At 47.0% G+C, this 22,725-nt stretch overlaps 2 protein-coding genes across 3 annotated transcripts in view; one reads left to right on the top strand and one right to left on the bottom strand.

Moving 5' to 3' along the window:
- The window catches only part of UFD1 (ubiquitin recognition factor in ER associated degradation 1), a 32,348-nt gene extending 11,735 nt beyond the window's left edge, over positions 1-20,613 (bottom strand). Inside the window, exons 1-6 of one of the 2 annotated variants that reach the window (XM_017856656.1) lie at positions 20,405-20,613; positions 16,744-16,876; positions 16,349-16,381; positions 12,704-12,825; positions 8,873-9,003; positions 6,200-6,272 (exon numbers count right to left, since the gene is read on the bottom strand). In XM_017856656.1, the coding sequence (XP_017712145.1) occupies positions 6,200-6,272; positions 8,873-9,003; positions 12,704-12,825; positions 16,349-16,381; positions 16,744-16,876; positions 20,405-20,407 (495 nt within the window). In that variant the 5' untranslated portion in view covers positions 20,408-20,613. The remainder of the gene's footprint in view (positions 1-6,199; positions 6,273-8,872; positions 9,004-12,703; positions 12,826-16,348; positions 16,382-16,743; positions 16,877-20,404) is intronic. The other variant, XM_017856657.1, reaches the window with a different exon arrangement.
- A 54-nt stretch (positions 20,614-20,667) lies between these two features.
- CDC45 (cell division cycle 45) overlaps positions 20,668-22,725 on the top strand; it is a 48,738-nt gene continuing 46,680 nt past the window's right edge. The window contains exons 1-4 of the mRNA XM_017856655.1: positions 20,668-20,892; positions 21,148-21,341; positions 21,481-21,540; positions 22,278-22,370. Of these exons, the coding sequence (XP_017712144.1) occupies positions 21,291-21,341; positions 21,481-21,540; positions 22,278-22,370 (204 nt within the window). The 5' untranslated portion in view covers positions 20,668-20,892; positions 21,148-21,290. The remainder of the gene's footprint in view (positions 20,893-21,147; positions 21,342-21,480; positions 21,541-22,277; positions 22,371-22,725) is intronic.

Below are 22,725 nucleotides of genomic sequence, written 5' to 3'. Positions count from 1 at the left end.
AAAAAAAAAAAAAAAAAAAAAATCCAGAAGCACAGAAATTAAAAGTGGCCCTATCTACTTTTTCCTGCATCATTTCAGGTTCTTTGCTTTTATCTAAAGTCTGTCTTGCTTTTACTTTTTTGAGTCTTGCTCTGCCACCCAAGCTGGAGTGTAATGGTGTGGTCTCAATTCACTGCAACCTTCGCCTCCCAGGTTCAAGCGATTCTCTTGCCTCAGCCTCCCAAGTAACAGGGACTACAGATGCACGCCACCACACCTGGCTAATTTTTGTATTTTTAGTAGAGATGGGGTTTCACTATGTTGGCCAGGCTGGCCTTGAACTCCTGACGTTGTGTATCACCCCCCTCGGCCTCCCAAAGTGCTGGGATTACAGGCGTGAGTCATCGCGCCCGGCCAGTATGTCTTGCTTTTACAATCATTTTAAAAAGTCTGGATAGTCCCACCATTAAAAAAAAAAAAAAAAACCTAAGCAGGGACAAATCTACTTTTAAAAGTGTCATAATTATTGAATAAACAAGGAATAAAAAGGATCTGTCATTGTGTGGATATACTACCATTTATCCACTGAGCATCCGGCCTGTTTCCAATCATTTTGTGATGTTAATGACACTATAAACATTCAAACATGTCTCCTAGGGCTTGGCTAATGCTTCTCTACTGTTTTTATGTGTTCAAATTGTAGGCCACAACAAATCAGTGGGTCATAAAACCAACAGGGCTGCAAGCAGAACTGAAAAGGAAATAATTGGAGGACAGTACCCTAGAAGTACCAGAATGTATTGCATTTAGTAAGGATAAATATTCCTGTGACATTTTCCATTTACTTTTATGTATTGGCATAATATTAAACACTTTTTTTGTTTGCTTGTTTTTTTTAACTATGGGACCACTTTTCTAGGTTGGTGCTCCTCAAACTACCTGGGAAGACCTAGTTTTTTAAAATGTGCAGTCTGCTGGACTGCCATGCGGTCCTCCTGCACAGAAGGAAAACACAACACACACCAGACGCCCAGAGTTCACCAGGACAAAGACTGGTTCTGTGGCCATGTGTGTGGAGGTTACAAAATGCCAAATTTCTTTACGTTTTTTTTTTTTTTTTTTTTTTTTTTTTTTTTTTTTTTTTGAGACGGAGTCTCACTCGGGCTGGAGTGCAGTGGCCGGATCTCAGCTCACTGCAAGCTCCGCCTCCCGGGTTTACGCCATTCTCCTGCCTCAGCCTCCTGAGTAGCTGGGACTACAGGCGCCCGCCACCTCGCCTGGCTAGTTTTTTGTATTTTTTAGTAGAGACGGGGTTTCATCGTGTTAGCCAGGATGGTCTCGATCTCCTGACCTCGTGATCCGCCCGTCTCGGCCTCCCAAAGTGCTGGGATTACAGGCTTGAGCCACCGCGCCCGGCCTGCTATACGTTTCTAAACATTCACTTTTGACTCCTGCTTCCCCCAGGCCCTGGCAACCACCATTCTGTCTTCTTTTGTTTTCTTGAGGCAGGGTCTTGCTCTGTTCCCCAGGCTGGAGTGCAGTGCCATGACCCTGGCTCTCTGCAGACTTAACTGATCCTCCCGCCTCAGCCTCCTGAATAGCTGTAACTGTAGGCACATGCCACCACACCCAGCTAAGTTTTAAAATTTTGCATTAATTTTTTGTAGTGACAGGATCTCACTATGTTACCCAGGCTACTCTCAAACTCTCGAGCTCAAACAATCCTCCAGCCTTGGCCTCCCAAAGTGCTGGGATGCCAGGTATGAGCCATGGTGCCCAGGTGATTCTACTTTCTGTCTTCCATGAATTTGACTACTCTAAGTACCTCAGGTAAGTGGAACGGTAGTATTTATCTGTCTGCATCTGGTTTATTTCACTGAGCAGAATGTTCATCCATGTGGTAGCATGTGTCAGAATTCCCTTCCTTTTTAATGTTGAATAATATTACATTGTATGTGTATACCACATATTTTTTACCCATTCATCTGCAATTTATTTTTTACTATGGTGTGAGTTAGGAACTCAATTTGTTTTTTCATCTTAGGAATAGTCAATATCCTAGATTCCCCAACCCCAGTATCTCCTTTGCCTGGTGACATCAATGCTGCCTCAGTGGTGGGCCAAGATTCTTTGTATACAAAGATTTGTTCCACTGGCCTACTTGTCTACTCCAGAACCAACGCCATATGGCATCTTAACTACTGGAGCTGCCATATAGAATCTTCCTTATATATGACTAGATTCTTTTGTCAATATTTTATCTACAATCTATATATCTGTATCAAGTGACAATGATCTGTAATTTACCTTTCTCCTATCTTTGTGTGGTTTTGGTGATCAAGGTTATACCGACCTCAGAGAATGAATTGGGGAATATTTTCTTTCTCTATTTTCAGAATATCCAAGAGCAATTTATTTCTGGAGTGTGAGGAAGAACTTGCATATATAACCATCTGGGCCTGGGTTTCCTGGATTAAGATTTTTCTGACTGAATTACTTGACTGGCTATACAATTATTTAGGCTGGTTTTTTTCTTTAGTCAAACTTCAATTATACTTTCCACTAGGAAATAATTTATCAACGTCAAATAAGTTGGCTCATTTCTTAGTATAAAATTTTTCAGTTGTTTTATCTTTCTTTTTTTTTTTTTTTTTGAGACAGAGTCTCGCTCTGTCGCCCAGGCTGGAGCGAAGTGGCCGGATCTCAGCTCACTGCAAGCTCCACCTCCCGGGTTTACACCATTCTCCTGCCTCAGCCTCCCAAGTAGCTGGGACTACAAGCGCCCGCCACCTCGCCCAGCTAGTTTTTTGTATTTTTTAGTAGAGACGGGGTTTCACCGTGTTAGCCAGGATGGTCTCGATCTCCTGACCTCGTGATTCGCCCGTCTCGGCCTCCCAAAGTGCTGGGATTACAGGCTTGAGCCACCGCACCCGGCCTGTTTTATCTTTCAAGGTATCTGCTTTATCTAAGTCATTTTATACATTTTTAAACATTCAATATGTATGTAGACTTTTCAGGGTTTGCTTTTTTTTGTTTGAGGCAAGGTCTCACTTTATCACCTAGGCTGGAGTGCGGTGGCACGGTCACTGTTCACTGTAACTTCTGCCTCCCAGACTCAAGCAATCCTCCCACTTCAGCCTCCCGAGTAGCTGGGACTACAGGTGCATGCCACCATGCCCAGCGAATTTTTGTATTTTTTGTCGAGATGGGGTTTTGCCATGTTGCCCAGTCTGGTCTCAAACTCCTGGACTTAAGTGATCCACCCACCTCAGCCTGCCAAATTGCTGGGATTACAGGTGTGAGCCACCACACCCAGCTTCAGCTATCTTTTTAAATTAACTTTATTGAATAGTAAACAGAAAACTTTAATTCTAAACAACTCTCTCAAGAGAGTAAGTCTAGGCTGGGCGTGGTGGTTCACGTCTATAATCCCAGCACATTGGTAGGCTGAGGGAGATGGATCACCTGAGGTCAGGAGTTTAAGACCAGCCTGGCCAACATGGTGAAACCCCATCTCTACTAAAAATACAAAATTAGCCCCATGTGGTGGCACATGCCTGTAGTCCCAGCTACTTAGGAGGCTGAGATGAGACAGGAGAATTGCTTGAACCCGGGAGGCGGTAGCTGAAGTGAACCAAGATCGCACCACTGCACTCTAGCCAGGGTGAGACAAAGAGAGACTCTGTCTCACAAAAAAGGAGAGTAAGTCTTTACTTACTCTTTTCCAACATTTTAGATGTCATTTTTTAAGCTTCATATATTAAACATTATTACTGCTTTATATGGCAACATTTACCCTGGCTTCATATTTGCCAATTTATTTATTCCCTATTCCTTCTTGCTTTCCTTCTGGGATAATGCTTATTCCTAAAGTACATGCTTTTAAAATTCCATTGGTAAATAACCTCTCTCAGATTTGGTTCATGTGAAAATATTTTTACTTTGCCCTTATTCTTTAAGGAAGGTTTTGATGATAGTTACTTGATACTGGCTGTAACTGTTGCTTTTCAAAGACCTGCTACTTGCTGTTCTGTAGATACTGTGTTTTCTCCCTGCTTACCTCTCTGTATTTGGTATTTTCTACCTGTAGCTTATTCTGTTTGTTATACATTATAAACTTCCTGTAGTGATGGGCTGACCACCAATTCTAAATCTATTTTATCATCTTTTCAGATTATTGCAATTCCTCCATTCTTTCCTACTAGGATTGCAACGGGCATGTTTTCTCAGTGTCTTCAACATCTCAAGCTCTCGTATATTCCATCCCCTTGCTCCTCTGTGTGAAATTCTGTTATTTATTCAGATTCATCATCATTAACTCTTTTATAGCTGTTGTTTAACGTTTTGTTTTTCACATCTTTCTGGTTATTTCTGATAGCCTTTTGTTGCTTGCTATTATAATTCCATTTTTAAAAATATCTTTGAACATTTTATATCTAATTATTTTACATTTGTATCTAGAAATTCTAATGCTGATTTCCTTAGGGATCTAATTTTTGTTGTCTGCTTTGGTGTGGTTTAATTATGCGTTCTTGTTTGCTTGTTCAATTGACAGCAATCCCAAAGGCTTAACTAAACTGGAGTGCTTTTTCCAGAGAGGATCTGTGTTTATTTCTCCTGAGACAAGGACAACACCCACCTCTGTGTCTGTTTTACTGCTTTTAAGGGTTCCAGTTCAACCCTGATCTCCGAGTCTGATCTCCCACCAGAGCACTGATATAGCCATCTGCCCTCAGGGCAACCCTGCTTAGAGTCTTTAAAATTCTCTATAAGCACAACAGTACATATCTAGTTTTCCCTACTTCTAAAAGTGGAAATTCAATCCCGTGTTTCAGTTTTACACATACTCTATATAATCTACCCTCCCTTACAGTGCAAAGTATCTGTGAGCCACCACAGGTGTCCTTTATCATCAGTTTATATATCCTTTATCATCAGTTTAGGAGTTATATTTAGTATTACTACCTTAACATTAAAAACAGTAACATTAAACTGCCTGTAATTAATTATAAAAGATTATTCAGTTAAGGTAAATGACACCTAAAATGTTCTCCACAAAGCTAAAGGGAACAAGATTATTTCTTAGTTTATTAAAAGAAAAAAAGAAAGTGTGATTTGAAACCCACAAAACTGAAAAATAAGGTCAGATGCCTCAAATACAAGGAAACTGCCGGAGAATAAGCTGGATCCCTGCACTGACACCAAGGGAGTAACTGGCTAAACCACAGGCAGCTGTGACACAGCTGTGAAGGCCGAGTCCCTGAGGGGACCAGAGAGTGCTGTGAAGGAGCTAAGTGCTAGCTAGCTTCAGGGAAAGCCCAGTCAAGCCAGGCTGTGGTCACTCCTGAACACTAAGGCTAGCCGTGGCAACAGCTCTGTGGGAGGGTCAATTGTCAATAGTCACAGTGAACAGGGGCACCCACAGTACTGTGCTCCATGCCTGTGGTAGGACAGCCTGATGGCAGGACTGCCAACTATTACATCCTCCCTCAGGCATGTTCCCATTGGTTATAGGAAAGTGAATGCCTTCTTGAATTTTGGAGTAAGTCCTGTCATTTCACTTTACAGTTAAATTGTCTAGATCCAGACACCTAAACAGCAAAAAATCAGGGATGAAAACAGAGGCATTCAGACCTGAGAGACTTGTGTCAGAAAGGTCAAGCCTAGAGAAGCTGCTAAGTGAAAATGGAAGCTGAAGACAACAGGAGGAGGAAGTGGAGGAGGATGTGGGCTCCCAGGAGGAGAGGTGAGCCTAGGAGGTGTTGCCCTAAGGCAGAGCCAGGCTCTGCTTCTCAGATGCCACACAGCACTTGGCCCCACTGAAGGGCCTGTCAGCTTCTGTGGGGCAGGGATCCCAAGGACAAGGACCCAGCAGGGTTGTTACTGTGTCTCCACAGCCCCACAAAGGGCTTAGGTTAGATTAGAGGTGCAGTGGGGACCTTTCAAACCAAGATAGAACCAGTAGCCACCAAGGTACACAGAGCTATGACTAACAAGTCTATCAATATTCCCCTGTAAATGCAATCTATCCTCAAAACAGAGTTACCAAATGAATTAGGCCTCTAAATATGAACGCGGGAAAACTTAATAACCAAACAGTAGGCAGTAATTAGGTGATAAGATCCAGGCATACCCTGCTTAAAAAGAAGCCCCATTCAAACATCAGAATGGACACTGCAGGTGGTTGTTGTCAGGCATGACCTGCATGAACTGGGCTCACCTTTTCATTATAGTTGATGGCAATCACATCCCCGGTGGTCAGACAGGCAAAATTCCTAAGTGCGTTTTCTAATCTGCAGACACACTCTGTCAAGGCAACATGGCAAGATGGATACCTTAAATCTGAAACAAGTTTCCATGAGGGGTTAGATGATTACTCGTAGGTAGAGACTGTACCATGATGGTACTTGAAACACGAAGCTTTAACACAATGAAGTACTACTTGGCAATAAGGAAGGATGGAACTCCCTACGTACAATAATATGGATCAATCTCACAAATGCCAAGCTGGGGGAAGGGGAAATAACCAACCACAAAAGGGCAGTGAGATTCCATCCACACAGAACCCTAAGAAAGACAGATCTATGAGGATGGGAGGTAGTTGAGAGGTTTCTGGGCCAGGGGATCAGGTGGGGACTGGCAGGAAAGGACCTTTTGGGAACATGGAAATGTTCTGGTTACATGGGTGTACACATTTTCAAACTGGCTGAACTGTGTGCATTTTATTGTGTACAAATTATACCATGGGATTTAAAAAAATCCTATGGGAGTACAAAAGAACAAAAAAGATTTAATGAGTCAGATAGGTCCGCTCAAAAGTTCCTCAAAATCAAAGATGCTTTCATTTATACTTTTGTTGTTTCTATCTTTTGAGCTGATAACTTTAATTAATAAAAATTAAAGAAACCAGCAAATACTTTTTATAACAGTAAAAGACAGTAGAACCCAAATGCCCATACAAGGAAATGTCTATTCATGTGGAATATTTTAACCATGTCTTCCTCATCAATTTGCTGAATTACTTTACATAAAAAGATCACAAGAAACGTGGCTCCAGAGCCTGCCACTGTGAGAGTCTAACTTGAGGGTGAAAGGGCGAGGTTATCTAGGTTCACCTCGTTCGGTCAAACAGCTTTCCAGAACCACAGCAACTTTGTGAAAAGTGCCTTATGTGGTGAATGCTTTCTCTGCTCCCGCACATGAAGTGCGACGGTACAGAGTGCCCTTCCCTCCACTCCTCCGGTGACCCTGCCAGGGCATCTTCTCTGACTTCCACTGCAGCAGCTGGAGGAGCAGAGCCACAGCCCTCAGGCTGAGAACACGAGGCCTCTGCAGGAGGGCTGGCTCCCCATATGGCCTCTGTGTACTCTGGCGCCTGCTGCAGCACCAGCTTCCCACTTTCTCTGCTCGGCGCCAAGACTGCTTTCATCCAGACCTCAGCCAGACCAGAAAACACCAGGCTCTCAACTGATGGAAGTGACGCCCTTTCTCCACACACTAACAAGTTAACTGTGCTGACAAAAACAGCATCTGAGATCAACCTGATAAGAAGTCTGCATTGGGGCCGGGCGCACTGGCTCATGCATGTAATCCCAGCACTTTGGGAGGCTGAGGCAGGTGGAGCACCTGAGGTCAGGAGTTCGAGACCAGCTTTGGGCAACATGGTGAAACTCCAACTCTACTAAAAATACAAAAATTAGCCAGGCGTGGTGGTGCACGCCTGTAATCCCAGCTACTCGGGAGGCTGAGGCAGGAGAATCACTTGAATCTGGGAGGCAGAGCTGAGATTGTGCTACTGCACTCCAACCTGAGCAACAGAGTGAGACCCTGTCTCAAAAAAAAATAAAATAAGAGTCTGCGTTGCAACACATGTAAAAACCCTGACAAAATGGGCAGGCCCCATTCCTGGTCACTGACAGCCAAACAAGCGCCTCTAAGTCAGAGCTCTGAAGGACAAGTTAACCAGCTCTTCCCATAGGACATCCCTCTGTCTGTGGGACAGGAGGCTCAACAAGGCCATTGTGTCCAGGACATGGGCAGCATGGGATATACGTGGCCCATATGCATCCAGAGCACAATCAGCAGTGCCTTGCTCCTAAGAAAACATCTGGAGAGAGGGCTACTGGGAAGGGAGGCAGCTTTTCTTACCTTGCTGTCCGTGTCGTTCAACTGTTTGTTTTTTTCTCAAGTATGCATTAAAAAAATTTTTTTTTAAAGTAGTAGAATGGAGTGGCCACTCTTATGCCATGATCTTAACAAGGCAAATCGGGGCCATGGAGCTAGAGATCTTGATCAGTGCACACAGCACCGTCCCATACCTGCACTGCCTACTTCCTGATGCTGTCAACACATACACCTGGCTTAAGTTCAGAGATGAACATAAAGAATCCACTAGAACCTGATACCTTTGCTTTCTGCTTGGTGACATAGAAACTGCAGTCATTGCTACCTATTGGCCTGGAGTGAATGAGCTCTCAGGCTGGCATGCAGTGAGGTTCATGGGCCAGTGCACGGCTGGGCAGAGGTACTAGGGAGCCACAGAAGGGGCTGGAGCTGAAGGCAGATGAGCTGCTCCCTCCTTCCACTGGACATACTGTACATCCTGGTACTGTACAGCTTTGTGCCAGGTGACACAGACCCACTGAAAGAAGGGCTTCATTGTGGTCTCCAGGAAGTGTCTGGGAAGTGACAGAGGTGGCCCAGACAGCACCCAGTGCATTTGGCCAGGGTCACGCAGATGTGCTAGCTGAACCCCATTATTCTCAAATCACAACTTGAATCACAAATGTGTGATCCCCAAAGCAGACACAGATTAAATACAGTACATGATGTTTAACAACCGCCGGCACACTCTCCTTTGTCTAGAAGAACTCTGCTTATTTGAAAAGGATACACGGCTTTGGGGTTGGTGATGTCTAGGAAGTCAGGGCTCTGAGGCTGGAATTTGGAGTAGGTGGCCACTTGAAGGTTGACACTTTCCACCTGGACCAGGCCACCTTCTTCCAAGAGCAAGTTCTGCATCATCTGAAAGGAAGAAGAGGTTACGTGAGACTCCTAGAGATGAAGTAGCCTCCACAACCACTGCTCCCTAAACACTGGGCAGGCCAGTCTTACTTGGGTCCTTGGAAGAGGAACCTGAGGCAAGATAAGTAATTTGTGACACTATGTCAGGAAGGAGGGAAAAATCAAGTGATGTGGAAGGAAGAAGGCCAATAAAGGGGTGCTACTGAAACTGCACAGCTCACAGTGTGAACGCCTCTCTGCAGGGCCGCCAGGATTGCTCACTAGCTCCAGGCTTCCCAGGGGCAGAGCATTTTCCTGAACAGTCACTCACCGTACTTCCAAGCTGTCCCATAAGTAACTAGTAAGGCCCTGGGGCAAGTAGGGCTGCAACTGAGGTAGGACAAAAGCAGCACAAGGCAAGGCTGACCTGGCAATGGAATGGCCCACCACAGCTGAGGCGCAAGATGGTGACAAGGCCCCAAAGGTCTCTGCTGTGGAGGTTATAAAAATCTGATAAAGCCTCCACATGCCTCTATTAAACAACTCAGCCAGGTAGATGATGGCTGAGGAGTGAGAGGGAAAGAGATAAATAGTGCCCATGAGTACTGGGTGTGCAGGGAGCCCAGACTCAGGTCAGAGGCTGTATATCTCTTGCAATGAAATTTTGTTTGTCTTATTTGAAACCATCTTAAAAGGAGCGTCAGACATATACATGAGTAGAAAGAGCCACACAAGAGAGCTCCCACGCACCTAGCCCTGACAGTTGGACAGTGCTCACACATGTCACGGCTCAGTCCATCGACTGGCACTACCTCACACCCAGTCCCAGGCCACACTAGATGCCCTGAAGCAAATCCCAGGTATCACATCCCTTTAAGAATGTTTCATCGAGAATGGCAGTGAGAAGGTGACTTTAACAGCCAAGGGAAGAGGGGACTGAGGGCTGTGTCACAGATGAGAGGGAGCTCATGAGGGGGAGGCATGCTGAAGCCAAGACTGTGCCTGGAAGGCTGTGCCTAGGCCACAAGAGAAGCCTGAGTGGTGGACCCTGTGGACAGGCATGCAGAGGACCCCGTGCACTCACGCTGACAGCTGCTTGTCAGGCTAGTAAGGGCAGAAATAGAGGGTGGTCACTCTACTGGATGCCACAGACAGGCACAGAAGGATGCAGAGGCAACTGGCTTTGGTAACTGGGGTCTGGAATCCCCAGGAGTGATGTTCTAACAGGAAGTACTCTAAGGCTCAGAGTCAGCCAGCTGCAGGCCAGGCGCACTGTCCCTTAGGGTAGATTTTTGTGGGAAGTATGTCAGCAAGGGGAAGGATATTGGGCTGCAATCTCGAGCCTGAGGGAACTCTGACCAGGGATGGGGGTGGCTTCCTCAGCCAGAGGCAGGACACTGCCATAGGTGATGTGAGCCGGAGAGGCAGAGAGGTCAGACTAGGGCTTGAGGTGAGAAATGGGCTGCTGGAAGAGGCTCGAGAGCACTAAGCAGGCAGGAGGAGCTGACACCTGGCCCTCCCCATGTAGCATTTTAGAGCATACAGCACAATGGGTAGCCGAGTATCTGTGTGTCATGAGCAGCTAGTCCAGGGCTCAGATCTAGGTTGGCAGACAAAAGCCTTGGCTGCAAGGAAAAAGGCCAGCACCTATTCCAGGCTGGCTCACCCTGAAGAAGCTTGGAAGCATGGGTGGGAAAGAGTCCACCAACCAGCCCAGAAAAAGCACTGGCTCACACGCCCTCCAAGACAGCAGATAGGGGACACCTGTCACCCGCCTGCCCATGCCAGGAGCTAGAAGGCCAGCTCAGGGGAAGAGGTGGCCTGATGGCTTCACACCCTAAACCAGCTCCAGGCTACCTAAAGAGGCTTTCCATGGGAGAAAGGGATTCTATTAGTTACCTGGTCTAAAGCAGTCCAACAGCTTGGACAAGAGGCCACCCAAACTTCAAGTCTATGGCTTAAAGGAAAACCTTCGAGGTACAGTGTATCCCCAGCATCACCATCTCCTCTTATAGGTGAGCCACAGAAGGGACTGGGGAAGTAGTCACTGCCTGACACTTCAGCTACCAAGAGTGGCTTCAGTGACCAGGTGTTCTACCAGATGAGCAGAACATGGCCTCAGGCCCCTGGGGGCACCTGCAGACAAACACAAGAATAGCAAGGGGCTGAGCAGCAAATACTGGGGAGGGCAGGTGAGCCTATCTGGGCTTTGAGGCATAAAAGCGCCCCACAGGCCAGGGTGGGCAGACCTGGTCAGCTGAGGTGAGGAGGCAGCATGGGAAGGTCAGGCACTAGGAGGTGCAATGGGAGTGCAGGGCTCTTGTGGGGGAGACACTGGCCAGGCCTAGACCTTGGGAAGGGCCCTGGGACCCAGGCTGAAGAGAATGCCACTGCCATGGCAGCATGGGCAAGGTCACCTGCTACAGAAGGAAAGGGACCTTCAGAATTGCAATTCATATTATTATTTTCTTTTTTTTTGAGATGGAGTCTCGCTCTGTCGCCCAGGCTAGAGTGCAAAGGTGTGATCTCGGCTCACTGCAACCTAAGCCTCCCAGGTTCAAGCCATTCTCCTGCCTCAGTCTCCCAAGTAGCTAGTACTACAGGCATATGCCACCACACCTGGCTAATCTTTGTATTTTTAGTAGAGACGGGGTTTCACCATGTTGGCCAGGCTAGTCTCAAACTCCTGACCTCAAGTGATCTGCCTGCCTCGGCCTTCCAAAGTGCTGGGATTAGAGGCGTGAGCCACCGTGCCTGGCCAGAATTTCAATTCATATTTAATTTCAGAAAATATTAGTTAAGGCCATCCCTTCTGAACGTCTGGTAGGGCATGATAGGGCATCAGGAGGAGAGGTGGGCTTCAGACCACCTCCCAGTGGCAGCCAAGCAAGCACTCCTGAGAGTTCCCAGCCCACAGCTCACCGCAGGGTCTCTCAGTATGCCTGATGTAATTCAAGCACAAAGAGAAGGACAAGCAGGTCCCTTTGTGAACTTCCCTAATGTGCCAGAGCTGGGGAGAGGAGTGAGGAGAAGAAGAAGCCAAGTGGGCCACAGCTATCTGTGTGGAACTCTCACTGCTACAGGCTCCTCCCTACAGCACTGGCACAGTTCTGCTCACTTCTCTGAGGGGTACAGCCTCAAGGGCAGGCTCTGGTGGCTCACACGCCCTGGATATCCCAGCCCAGATCTGCAATGATGTCCTTCAAGTCAACTTTCCAAAGAAAGCCTGCTTGTAAGGAGAAAGGCGTCATTCCTACAGCAGCTCAGTTGAGAGATTTGGGAGACTAAGTTAGAGGTAACTGAAAACACATATGCTGTGACAGACTACTAAAAGTAGGGGAAAGCATAAAAACCTCAAACACCCTACTTACTAGACCACCTAAAAAACACTGTTGCTCCATTATTTTTTAAAAAGCCTCACCCAGGAAATCACAGATGAACAGTCCAGCTGTTGTTTCTGGACAACCAGTTGTGCAACTATCAAAGAAAAGACTGTTCCCACAGCACAGTGGCCCACAGGTACGTCCAGAGCCCACCAGCCTGCGTAAGGCACAGTGCACTGCTCCGGATCCCTTCTCTCCCGCCGGGTCAGGTCAGGCTGAGATGCTGAGCAGAAGGAGTAGGCTGGGCCACCTGCTCCAGGGCCAGGGCTCTTGAGTGCAGGGGATGTCACTGCCTAAGTGGCTGCTCTCTAGAGACCCTAAGTGGCAGCCCCACTCACCCAGTGTGGGAGGTAGCAGATGCCCTCATCAGCCACAAACTCCAGCACGCCACAATGCGTCATGCGGTCCGAATTCTTATTGGTCAGTTTGAACAGCATGGGATAGGTAATATTAAGTCGGCCTGAAAAGAAGAGAGAGGCTATGTGGCACAACTCCTATGAAGGGAAACCTGTTCGGCCCATGCCTTCCCATAGAAGGAGCCTCCCCACAACCCTCTCCCTCAAACCCCACACTCCTCTGACAGATGAATCCCCTCTGTAAGAGCACAATGCATGGCTCAAGGAGGAGCCTGGCAACTTGGTAACAGCACTGGCATAGACTTGTGATTTTCTGAAGTCAACATTCTAAAAAGTGATGTGTTCGGCCGGGCGCAGTGGCTCAAGCCTGTAATCCCAGCACTTTGGGAGGCCGAGACGGGCGGATCACGAGGTCAGCAGATCGAGACCATCCTGGCTAACACAATGAAACCCCGTCTCTACTAAAATACAAAAAACTAGCCGGGCGAGGTGGTGGGCGCCTGTAGTCCCAGCTACTCGGGAGGCTGAGGCAGGAGAATGCCGTGAACCTGGGAGGCGGAGCTTGCAGTAAGCTGAGATCCGGCCACCTCACTCCAGCCTGGGCGACAGAGCGAGACTCCGTTTCAAAAAAAAAAAAAAAAAAAAGTGATGTGTTCATTCACTTATTCATAAATAATTTCAGTGCCAACCATGTCCTGGACAAAATCCCTATCTTTAAAGGTTTCTAGTTTGAAGGTAAACCTTCCAGCAAAGAAAACAACCACAACCAGATGCTACAGGTGCTGTGGGAAGGGCTGGCAGGAGCAGGCAGAGCTATTGGGCTAGGCTCCTGGAGGCCAAGTTCTTTAGGCTGGGCACTGGGCGGGCAGACCTGGGAGGAAATCCAGGCAGAGATGGCAGCCTGAGCAAAGGTGTGGAAGGGAAGAGGAGCCCAGGCAGTTCACAAATGGTGGGCAATTAGGCAAGACAGGCTGGGGACAGGTGTGGGAGTGGTTGGGAAGGGGAGGGGCACCACACAGGGTAGAACCTAGGGCCTGGGCCCAGCGGGCAGTGTGGGCTCTCAGCAGGGTCATGACATAGGACATCTCTGCTCTCTGGTGGACCTTGAGGTGTGAGCTGAAAGCAGGGCCAGAGGCAAGTAAGCTGGATTGGTGATGTGCTGACCCAAGAGGTGCACAGGCACATAAAGGAGGGGCTGGCAAAAAGAGCCAGGAAAACCCAGGAGACACAGGGCCCTGGGGGAGAGGACCGAGAAGGAACTAATGATAGTGATGGTGTTTGCCATGTGTAAGGCCCTTGTTCAGTCTTCCCAGAACAGTCAGTTAGGTACTATCATTATCCCCTTTTATCTATGGGGAAACTGAGACCCACAGGTTAAGTAACATGTCTAAGACCTCACAACACACAAGTGGTGATGTCAGGATTCAAACCCAGGCTGCTGGCTTAAGTCCAGGGATTCAACCATCAAAGCAGAATTTAGCTTGTTAGTTTAGGCAAACATTCCAACAAAAATCATAGTTAGTGTTAGGAGGTAAAGTAGATTCCATTTGAGATCTCCCTACAAATTCTAATAAAGCAAATCAAGTTGAAAGCTTGGGCAGGAAGCTACAGAGAACCTCTGGGAGCAGCATGGAGGTACAGTAGGGGAGGACATTCCCTCCTATCACCAAGGATGACTCTTAACACTGGCAGTAAAGGGTCCAGGACCTCTGTCCCAGTACACCTCTCAGCTGCAGAGCCATGGAGCTGACCTACAGCTGGTCCACAGGAAACTAGACTGGGCCCAGCCAAGGGTCTGAGACTGTTGCAAGTGAGAGAGACTCCAATGTCCCTCAGTGCACTGACTCTCAAACTGCATTTTGTGACTTAGAGGCTCCCAGTCCCTCTGTACCCCCTCACTTCCTCCAAAAAGAGCAGAGACCCTCATTTTATGAATTAGAGGACTTCCTATAAGATTTAGACAGAAAGAGTTTCTCCCATCACTTATAAGATTTGAACAACACTGATCTGAGCTACACCTCAATGACCCAGCCCCTGAGTCTCTTGTGGACACCTGTGCCAAGGGTGACACCTGGTGTCTGACTCCTGGATCAGCATGACCTGAAAGGAAGACCTTTTAGGGGCCTGTTCTCTCCTCTGTAATGACAGGGTCTTCGTGAGAACTGTGAACACCATAGCTCTGTTGACCTACTGGTTGAGCTGAGGCCTCCACTGGGTATAGCCACAGCTGGTGCTGGCTCAGGGGCTACCTCCCACCTTGTGGTTGGAATCAGATAGCTCAGGGTGTCACAGACACTATAGTACTTCTGATGCATAGACACTGTGGATGTCCCCAGTTAAAGAAGAGGACATTGAGATTCAGAGAGGTCAAGTTGCTACTCTGGAGTCAGGCTGGGCAAAGAGCCCGAGGTGAGTCACACCATAGCCAGCACCTGTTCTCAGCCTGCTGCCACCAGAGGCCCCCAACACCAAGCATGAACCTGTCCTCCTAGCCAGCCCCAGTCTCCTGCCTCACACAGGAAGAATTCACACCAGAAATACTTTTAAGTCTGGAAGGCAATGACTGCATCATTGATTAGGTTGTCCATGATTGGGATTTTCTGTGCCTGTGTAGTATGGGGCTAGGGCATGGGTTTCCAGGTTGCTCTCATGGGATAAGGGGTCAGAGAAAAGGGAGGAAGAATGTGGCCACTCTTACAACCCCTGTGGGCCTATCTCACTCCTGGTAAGAGGCAGGAGCCCAGCAAGAGGAGTGGTTTCTGGAATAGAAGACAATAGCTCAGTTTTTGACATGCTGAGGATGCAGTGCTGCACTGGCGATTAGAAATGTGGGTCGGGGCAGGGCATGGTGGTTCATGCCTACAATCCCAGCACTTAGGGAGGCCGAGGCAGGCAGATCACCCGAGGTCAGGAGTTCGAGACCAGCCTGCCCAACATGGCAAAATCCCATCTCTACTAAAAATACAAAAAATTAGCTAGGCGTGGTGGCGGGTGCCTGTAATCCCAGCTACTCGGAAGGCTAAGGCAGGAGGATCACTTGAACCTGGGAGGCGGAGGTTGCAGTGAGCCGAGATTGCGCCACTGCACTCCAGTCTGGATGCTAAGAACAAAACTCTGTCTCAAAAAAAACGAAAAAAGAAATGGGGGTCTGGAGCTCAGGAAAGATGTTTGGGGAGGGGATAAGGAACCTGCTTCACAGCGCCCTCTTGTGAGCTGACCAATTCTTCCTTTAGGAAAAAAAATCTAGTGAGCCCAGCCAATGGCATCAGCTGCCCTGGCACTGTGCAAAGCACCTGATACTTGTACCTTCATTTAATCCTGACAGAATACTGAGAAAAGTTGTGGGGGCAGGGGGATCGGGGGGGTGATCAGGAAGGGGAAGGGAACTCCCTTCACAGAGGAGGGACCTGAAGCACCCAGGGCAGGGATGAAGCTGAGGTTCAGGGGGCCCTCGTCTGGCCCTAGGTACCTGTGACCCAGGTTCTCCCAGTCCAGCGCATGCCCTCCAGGGACAATTCACAGCTAGATGTTGACAAAGGGCACTGGTGTCTGGATGTACTGAGGAACCCATGCTAACTCTTGGTGTCCATATTTACTAAGTTCTTAAGTCACTCAGAAGATACTTACTGAGTTGGTCCAGGGCTGAGGGCGGCATAATTACTGTGGAAAGAACATTTAAGAAATATTAAAAAATAAAAATAAAAAGGACAGACCAAAGGCAAGATGCAGTCTCTTTACATCTAACAAAAAGCCTTAAACGGTTTTAGGGTAGCCAGAATGCCATAGCGATCTTTCATAAAGAGCCTTACTTGATGTAATTTATTTTGGGAACCGAATGGCTATCAGCCATAAACCTAACCATAATTAGCACCCCACCCCAACAAAGCAAGTCTAGGATAAGCACCATTGTCACAGTAACACTAGCTTCTGACTCCCGCATGCAAAGTAAGTACCGTTGAAGGCTACAGCATTGCAGACTTAGGGCAGGAAAGGTTACTATTCAAATAAAAACAAGCACATACTCTTCCCTCCTTTCTCCACATCTGACCTGTCATTAGGCCCTGCTAGCATGGACACAGAGAAGCAGCGGTATTGTGTGGAGAAGCGGTTTTGGAAGACCCTGGGAATCGGGTGGTCGAACATGTTGAAAGAGAACTAGAAAGAGGAAAGAGAAACAAGTATTAAAACAAAGGTACATTTCTTCATGTCAAAAGACAAAACATGTCAGAGTAATTAATGCTGCTAAACATTGTCAGAGAATACAATGTACTGAAATCTTCAATGTACTGAAATCTTCAATGTAATCTTACTAAATACAAAACAGGCCATGCCAAGCCTGTCCTGAACCTTTTTCAGGGCTATGCTCCCATCTTCATCCTCAGGATCAAGGCCCAACCTCTTGCATACCTCAGGGACGTGTACTGACAGCCCCACAGACTCCTGCCTGGGCTAGTTCCTCTGCCTTGAACACTTTTCTTATTATCATTAATCTAAACAATATTTGTTAATTGAAACATCTCTTTATTGAGTGCCTGCTGTCTGCCAGGCTCTGACATGAGCACAAGGGAAACACCACTCTAGTGATGTTTGTCCACTAACAAAATAGATACCACCCCTGTCCTGGTGAAAATGACACTCAAACCAAGGGAGATATACACTCAAACCAAGGGAGATATACACTCAAACCAAGGGAGATATACACTCAAACCAAGGGAGATATACACTCAAACCAAGGGAGATACACACTCATGTGTGTCCGACAGTTCTGAAGACAAGCAGCAGGGTAAGTAGACAGAGGGCTCCTGGGAATGCTATTTTAAATAGGTAGTTAGGAAGGGACTTTGCACAAAGACCCGAACGCTATGAGAGAGAGCCAGGCAAAAAATAGGGAAAGGCATTCCAGGCAGCAGGAGAAACAGGTACCCAGTGGTTGCACCCCTTCCCCTGGGTTCCAATTACCACCCTTTCCTTTCCCCAGGAAGCCTCTGCTGCTCTGCTGAGGGCCAGGGCTAGTGTCCCTTCAGTTGCTCTCACAGCAGAGTAGGTACACGCCACACTATGTTGTGATGCTTTCTTATAGCAACAAGCAAAGCTAAAACATGATGCCATTAAAAAGATCAAGATCCTAGTTCTTAAACTGTAGACTCAGATGAGGCTTAGCAAACCTATCAACTTGAAGTTTTCTCAAAGTACAGTATTCCTCCCACCACCCCCCATATCCACAGGGGATACATTCCAACATCCCCAGTGGACACCTGAAACCAGAGATAATATTGAAACCTATATATACTATGTTTTTTTCTTATACATAGCTACAATTTTCTTATACATATCTGCAATAAAGTTTAATTTATAGGCTGGGCGTGCTGGCTCACGCCTATAATCCCAGCACTTTGGGAAGCAGAGGCAGAAGGATTACCTGAGGTCAGGAGTTTGAGACAAGCCTGGCCAACATGGTGAAACTCCCTCTCTACTAAAAATACAAAAATTAGCCAGGCGTGGTGGTACATGCCTGTAATCCCAGCTACTCAGGAGGCTGAGGCAGAAGAATCGCTTGAACCCAGGAGGCGGAGGTTGCAGTGAGCCGAGATAGTGCCACTGCACTCCGGCTTGGGCAACAGAGCAAGACTCCATCTCAAAAAGAAAAAAAAATTTTTTTAAATTTATAAATTAGGCACAGTAAGAGATTCACAAGTAATAATAAAACAATTATAAGGATACACTGTAATAAAAGTTAAGTGAATGTGGTCTCTATTTTAAAATTTTTGGACCATGGTTGACCTCGGGTAACTGAAACCACATAAAATCTCACAGTAGGCTATGTTCAAAAGAACTGGAGGCAGAATCAAGAAGAGATTTTTGTACACCCCATATTCATAGCACAATTATTCATAATAGCTAAAAGGTGGAAGCAACTCAAGTGTCCAATGACAGATGAATGAATAAACAAATACTGGTATGGTATATACATACAATGAAATATTATTCAGCTTTTAAAAGGAAAGAAATCCTGTCACATGAATGAACCTTGAGGATATTATGCCAAGTGAAATAAGTCAGTCATCAAAGGACTTATATTTTATGATCCACTTCTAGGAAGTACCTAGAGTAGGCAAATTCGTGGAACAAAGTGGAATAGAGATTGACAGGGGCTGTGAGGAGTAGGAAATGGAGAGTTACTGTTTAATGTGAGCAGAGTTTCATTTTTGTAAGATGAAAAAGCTCAGAAAATCTTGCTAGTGAATGTATTCAACATTATTGAACTATAGACTTAAAATGGTTAAAATTTGTGTTTTTTAACCACAACTAAAAAAAAAATCTCTATTACAGAAAATTTCTTGACTTGATTCCAAATATATATTTAGTAGAAGGAATGCCACCTACTGACAAAGGAGTTTACTAGTAACTCCAAAATTAGAAAGCTGAATTAGCCATTTCCTAAAATGCAAACATAGCATGTTCCCACCTAATTTCTTGGAGGGTTCTTTACTCCCTGGCACTCCAGCACAGTAATTTCCAATCTTTTGTCTTTCTTCTTCTAAGCAGCATAACTGTTCAACTAAATCTTCGCCAGAACCATAACACATGAAATAGTGTTTCTGGGTGAACAACACCAGAAAAGGGTAGGGGCTTGCTTCCCTTGAATGCTTCTCACTAGACAACCTATCTAAGCCATTTCTTTTCTTTGAACATAAAAGGTAAATCCGCACAAAGGGGCAACATACTTAACAACCTGCCTGCAGTTTACCCATGAACCCGACCTTCTGCTCCTTCTTTGCTGCTCCTGATCCCATCTCTCAATTTCCTTTTCAATCCCGAGACCTAGCACATTGCCTGGAACATATCAAGTATTCTTGAGTGGATGAACTCAAAAACAGAAATAAGCCAAGGTTTCACAGTGACACACTTGGAATAAAATCTAAATTCCTTGTCTTTACTAAAATAAACAGGTGACAGGAAGACAATACCGTAGAGTGCTTTGCAGCCAGACAGACTTGGCTTCAACTCTCCACTCCCTACTTTTGTGACTCGAATAAAGTATCTCTGTAAACATTAGTTTTCTCATGTTTAAAATAATCATCCTAGCTTCCAAAGGAATTGCAGAGATTAAAAGAAATAAGGCGTGATAAAGGACTACAGGTGTTAAAAGCTATGTAACAGGAAATGTACCAGCAGGTATTAGCTTCCATCGTTATCATTAGCGAACACAACACCGCTGTACAGATCCGAAGGCACGAACCTGTAGGCACAGAGCTTACGGAACTGGGGCAAGAGCTGGGTGTCCCCCAAGAGCGGGCATGCCCGCTACGGATTCTCCCTGGGGAGCGCCTGATTCTGTTTCCATCCCCAGCAACCTTGCAACTAACTTTGGGTTTATGGAAACCTGTTGCGCGTCCAGCACTTGGAAAACCCGTGAATGGACACAAACTTTCCTTTCTTTCGTCAACGACGGCAAGTCCGGCTGAGACGGAATGCGAGCCATGTTCAGGACCGGCGGACGCGACCACAGGCGGTTAGTAGTCAAGGGTTCTGCGTGTGCCCGGTACGGCCGAGGAGCCGGCAGGCCGGACTCAGGCCCGGGTGACTCGGCACCTCCGCCGCCGTCCCGCGCCGCCCCGCCGGGCCCTAACTCAGGTCCCGGGCCAGACCCGCAGCCCCTGCCCGCTGCCCGTCGGCGCTTACCATGATGCACACCACCTCGCAGACTCCGCTTCTCTCAGGCAATACGACGAAGATACCCCGCCGACCGCTCTCCCAGCCGCCGCCGCCTCCGCCGCGCCAAGCCGGTAAGCCCCAGAGGCTCACCGGAAGTGCCGGACCCGAGACCCGGAGGGGGGTGCCCGGGACAAAGCGTCGGCTGCAAAAGAGAAAAGGCCAGGCGAAGACGCTAGGCTCTAAAATACTCTCAGCAGAAGCATTAAAATGACCTTTCGTGATTTATTTCACCGTTAGTAGGTACTTTTTAAAGTTATTTTAAATTACGTTTTGATAGTATTCAACCCCTCCAGACGAATTTAGTAGGGCCCATTGTCCTTACGACTACACTACCCAGAATGCACTACCCAGAATGCCTCTGCTTCAGCCATCTAGGACTCTGGCGGAACTAAGCTACAAATCCTTCTTCAGACCACACCAAAAACCTATTGCAAACGTAACTGCTGCCCCATTCGGTATGTGACTGAGTTTAATGTATGGCTAGAAGTGTACTTTCTCTGAGGGTTCCCAGTGGGAGGCAGTAGGCTTCTCTTCCCAAAGTAAAGATGTCCGCCGAGCGTCGCGTTTCTGGGTAAAAGCGAGTCAGAGTTGAAAGGGGCAACCAGTGCTTGCGTTCGGCTTCAGAGGTGACCCTTCTTTTGGGGCGGGCTGGAGTTTTCTAGCCGTGAATGGCAGAGCGCTAATGGCCGCCTCCAATGTGGTCCAATCAGAAAGAAAGGAAGCTGGGAACTAAGAGGCTATTGGTTGGTGATTCCTGGACCAATCGGAGGAGCCGTGATTTGGCGCGAGTCTTGACCGCCGCCGGGGCTCTTGGTACCTCAGCGCGAGCGCCAGGCGTCCGGCCGTCGTGGCTATGTTCGTGTCCGATTTCCGCAAAGAGTTCTACGAGGTGGTCCAGAGCCAGGTGACGCCCAGTCCGGGATCCCCGCCGAGGCCTTGCTGTTGGGGAAGGGATGAGGAGGAGTGGCCGTGGGTGACCGGGAGGCAGGGGAGGGCCGGGGTTTGGGTCACCGCGTTCAATCTGTCCGCTTTTCCCCCGATAGAGGGTCCTTCTCTTCGTGGCCTCGGACGTGGATGCTCTGTGTGCGTGCAAGATCCTTCAGGTGAGTTCTGCGGGGCCTAGGAGGGTGGGGCCGGCGCGAGAGGTGAGGGTGCTGCGTGGGGGCGCAGGGTGGGCAGAGAGTCAGGATAGATGCTGAGGGCTTAGGGCGGGAGAGGGAGCCGGGCAGGAGGTGAGCAGCAGGTGAGAGGAGAAAGACTCGGAGGAGAGGTTGCCTCCCTGTCCCAACGGTGTGGGGTGGGATAGAGGATTAAGTAAAAGGTAAAGAGACTAGTTTGTATTTTTGCAATGAACTATTAATATGAATAGGTGAACAAAGCAGTTGGCGTTTGGGGGAAACTTTGGATCTGTAGTGGCCTCTCAAATGGGGGATTTGAGAGAGAGCAATCTGTGACAACTCTGGGTACAGTTGCGTCATAGGTGTTTGCTAGGAATATGGGAGCCCCTAGTCTATTAGGGAAGATCGTTAGTTTGGTTTTGAATAGGGCATGGTATTTACATTGTTTTGGTCTGGCCCTTGGATCAGGAACTTTTCAGACGGCCTGGAAGTTAAATCGGCGTTTCTCACCGATGTTTTACTTTGGTAATTTGCAAAATTCACAGGATGGTATGGTAAACACTCATATTCCTAGCACCTAGCTTTTCCCGGAAGCATTTCACTAACTTTATTGGTATCCCGTGTCTTTTGTCTCTCAACTCATCTAATCTAACTCGGTTTCTTTTCAAGGTAAATTGCCAATGTCCTAAATAAGATAGGCTTTGAAAACACTCTCTCTCCAGGCCTTGTTCCAGTGTGACCACGTGCAGTATACGCTGGTTCCAGTTTCTGGGTGGCAAGAACTTGAAACTGCATTTCTTGAACATAAAGAACAGGTATTGAGGATGTATTTTAGAATAACGTGGCTTTTTTACCCAATTGTAATTTCTTGACACAGCATTCTATTTCCACGATAGATTCAGTGTGTATTTAAGTATCAGCTACATTAAGCAATACGGAAGAGAAAAACATGCTGTATGTACTGGTGACTTACGCCCAAGTTGTAGAAGCAAAATTGACAGCAAAAAAAGATAATGAATGTGGATAGCCCCTAACTTTGAACTTGTTTTGCAGAAATTTGATTGTAAGGTGCTTGGAATCTAGCAGTTTTTAATATGGTCTAGTTAAAATCATTTTATTTTATTTTGGTTTATTTTATTTATCTATTTTTTACTTACATATATATATATA

Source organism: Rhinopithecus bieti, unplaced genomic scaffold (assembly GCF_001698545.2).
Source record: "Rhinopithecus bieti isolate Rb0 unplaced genomic scaffold, ASM169854v2 scaffold_44745, whole genome shotgun sequence".
Classification (NCBI taxonomy): Eukaryota; Metazoa; Chordata; class Mammalia; order Primates; family Cercopithecidae; genus Rhinopithecus; species Rhinopithecus bieti.
Note: the sequence above shows the minus strand (reverse complement) of the source record. Positions and strands in the feature narration are given on the sequence as shown.